The following is a 3,579-nucleotide window of genomic DNA, read 5'->3' on the forward strand; positions in this document are numbered from 1 at the left end:
CTCAGGCTACAAATCAAAAACAAACAAACGTGACTCTATCACACTGAAAAGCTTCTGCCCAGCAAGAGAAACAGTCAACACAATGAAGAGACAGCCTACGGACTAGGAAGAAAATGTCTACAAACCATATATCTGATAAGAGGTTAGTATTAAAAATTGATAAAGAATTCCTACAGTTCAGCCAGGCGCAGTGGTTCATGCCTGTCATCCCAGCACTTTGGGAGGCCTAGAGGTGAGAGAATTACCTGAGCCCAGAGGCTCCAGGCCAGCCTGGGTAACATGGCAAGACCTCATCTCTACAATAAATCAAAAAGTTATCCAGGTGTGGTGGCACGTGCCTGTAGTTCCAACTACTCGGGAGGCTGAGGCAGAAGGATCACCTGAGCCCAGCAGGTCAAGGCTGTGGTGGCTATGGTCATGCCATTGCACTCCAGCTTAGACGACAGAGTAAGCCTTCAACTCAGAAAGGAAGGAAGGAAGGAAGGAAGAAAGGGAGAGAGGAAGGGATGGAAGAAATGTTGGTGAGAAGATATTCAGCCTCACTAGTAACCCAAACAACGTAAATAAAAAACAGTAATGAGAAGCTGTCTTGTCTCTTAACTATGTTCATCACTGGGAAGCGTGAAGGAATGAGTTCTCTACCCAGGTGTGAGGGTGGACTGGGCACTTATCACGCCGACCATCTGGCTCTAAGAGGAAAAACTTCAAATGCTCAAAAATGTAGGAATGTCGTCTAAGTAAACAGCAGATCACATTTGCAAAGGTAGGGGAACAGTATTTTTTTGTAATAGTGAAAAATATCATGTACATACTGGCATGAAAAGACATTTCAAAATATTTCATCAGGCAAGCAAAAGCAAGTTTAAAAATATATATATGGTGTGGAACAAAGCACACACATAGACTCATGCATACAAATGCAAAGGCCGGGTGCGGTGGCTTACACCTGTAATCCCAACACTTTGGGAGACCCAGGTGGGAGAATTTCCTGAACCCGGGAGTATGAGGCTGCAGTGAGCTATGATTGCACCACTGCACTCCAGCTTGGGTGACAGAGACCCTGTCTCTAAAAAAAAATTACAGTTAAAAAATATATAAAAATAAATCATAATAGCTAATAGTTGTGAACATTTCCTGTACTTACTATGTCTCAGGCACTACATTAAGCATTGTGCACACATTCAGCCCTCACAGTATTACTATACCCATGGGAGAAAAAAGAACAGATCAAGCACTGGGTGCGGTGGCTCATGCCTGTAATCCCAGCACTTTGGGAGGCCAAGGCAGGAAGACTTGCTTTCTGCCAGGAGTTCAAGACAGCCTGGGCAATATAGTGAGACCCTGTCAAAGAAGGAGGAGGAGGGATAATGATCTGGTAAATAAATTGCTCACATTCTGAAAGCTAGTAGGTGGATGGGCTAGAATTTGAACCTGACTTATCTGATTTACAAATGTGTGCACCTGACCATCACCCAGCAGTCTTCATATAAAACTATGCACTTGAATAAGCCTGACATTTGAATACAAGAACAGCAATTTTTAAGCCAAAAACCACTAACACAAAATAAAATTATAATCAGAGCCGGACTCAGTGGCTCAGCCTGTAATCCTGTGCCTTGGGAAGCTGAGGTGAGTGGATTGCCTGAGCCCGCGGGTTCATGACCCACCTGGGCAACTTGGTGAGACCTCATCTCTACAGTAAATCAAAAAAATTAGCCGGGTGTGGTAGTGCGCGCCTGTAGTTCCAGCTACTTTGAAGGCTGAGGTGGAAGGATCACCGGAGCCCCAGCAGGTCGAGGCTGCGGTGGCCGGGAGCGGCCACTGCACTCCAGTCTGGGCGACAGAGTGAGACTCCAACTCAAAATAAAATAAAATGTTTCATCAGCCTGGGTCCGGTGGCTCAAGCCTATAATCCCTTTGGGAGGCCGAGGTGAGAGGATTGCCTGAGCCTATGGGTTTGAGATGGCCTGGGCAACTTGGTGAGACCTCATTTCTACAATAATTTTTTTTTTTTTAACTAGCTGGGTGTGGTGGTGCATGCCTGTAGTTCCAGCCAAGGAGGAAGGATTGCCTGAGCCCAGCAGGTCGAGGCTGCGATGGCTGGGAGCATGCCACTGCCCTGCAGCCCAGATGGCAGAGTGAGACTCCTACTCCAAAAAACAAAATAAAATAAATAAAAATAAATAAAATGTCTCATCTTTCTTTGTTGCTTTTTCATTGTATTGATTCATGTATTTCTGCATTTTATACACAAAATGTGTAAATGTGTCAGGGTTTGGGGCCCTATGAATGACAGTAAGTGAACGTGCACTGATCACCCGTTCAATGCCAGGCATCTGACCCCATGCCCACTGTCTCCTGCCTTCTCTGAGAGGCCCACGTCCTGGGGCCCACCTGGATCAGAGGGCACTCACCCACGTAGTAGTCATTGTGAGAGACAACATACAGATCATGTCCTGCTGTTCCTTCTTTAAAGACTTCTTCGTGGGATTTTGGTGGATTCACCACGTCTCTGGCTGAGAATTCTGAAGGAAGAATTAGTGAAATCCGTTTTACATATTTTTGTCATCTATTTATAATGTTTATATTGACTAGAACAAATGACAAGGGAGATGTGCTGATTGTATAAGCTCCATAGACATCCCAAGGCCAACAACGTAAAAAGACCCCTCCTCATGCACACCCACCCCCCAACCCCCGTGGCCTGGCTCGCTCCCCAGAACTCAGAAGCATATTAGAGAACTCTGTGCAGCCACTGTGGGGTTGCCGTGAACCGTGTTCCAAGCCCAGTTACATTTATAATGCTGAGGATCTCCGTACACTTTTTATTTTATTTTATTTTTATTTTTTATTTTTTTTTTAATTTTTGAGTCAGAGTGTCACTGTCACCCAGGCTGGAATACAGCAGCACGCTCACAGTCACCACAACCTTGACCTGCCGGGCTCAGGCGATCCTTCTGCCTCAGTCTTCCAAGTAGCTGGAATTATAGGCCTGTATCACCATGCTCAGTTAAATTTTTGTTTTATTGTAGAGAGGAGGTCTCTCCAAGTTGCCCAGGCTGGTCTTGAACCCTGGGCTCAGGCAGTCCTCTTGCTTCAGCCTCTCAGAGTACTGGGATTACAGGTGTGAGCCACCACACCTGGCACACTTTTTATGTTAGTCTGCCCCAGACTTCCCAAGATGCTTTAAGCAAATCTGAACCACAAATCAGAAGCCCTGATGCCCTATGGGTTGGCTATGGTGCTGTTCTGGCAGCTGTAGATTCTAAAACACACCTTGAGCCTGTTCTGATCTGAATCTCCATCTTCAAAGTAGCCAGAGGAGCAAGAAAAAAATCACCGGAATCAGGAGGAAACTCTTCTCTTTATTGGTCCTAAACCTAGATACAATGTGTGTTTGACATCTGCTTTCCTAATAATTTTTAAATGTAACACCATTTACAATTTTGCTCTTCCCTTTCGACCTAACAACATGGATTAAGCCGGGCTCAGTGACTCAGTCTGTAATCCCGCGCCTTTGGGAGGCTGAGGTGAGTGGATTGCCTGAGCCCACGGGTTCAAGACCCACCTGTGCAACTT

The 3,579-nt window shown here is 45.6% G+C and overlaps 1 protein-coding gene across 1 annotated transcript in view; it reads right to left on the bottom strand.

Moving 5' to 3' along the window:
• EFHB (EF-hand domain family member B) overlaps positions 1-3,579 on the bottom strand; it is a 59,099-nt gene that overhangs the window by 27,993 nt on the left and 27,527 nt on the right. Inside the window, exon 6 of the mRNA XM_021706147.1 lies at positions 2,381-2,525. Within this exon, the coding sequence (XP_021561822.1) occupies positions 2,381-2,525 (145 nt within the window). The remainder of the gene's footprint in view (positions 1-2,380; positions 2,526-3,579) is intronic.

This window comes from Carlito syrichta, unplaced genomic scaffold, assembly GCF_000164805.1.
Source record: "Carlito syrichta isolate Samal-C Ts95f unplaced genomic scaffold, Tarsius_syrichta-2.0.1 Scaffold315224, whole genome shotgun sequence".
NCBI lineage: Eukaryota > Metazoa > Chordata > Mammalia > Primates > Tarsiidae > Carlito > Carlito syrichta.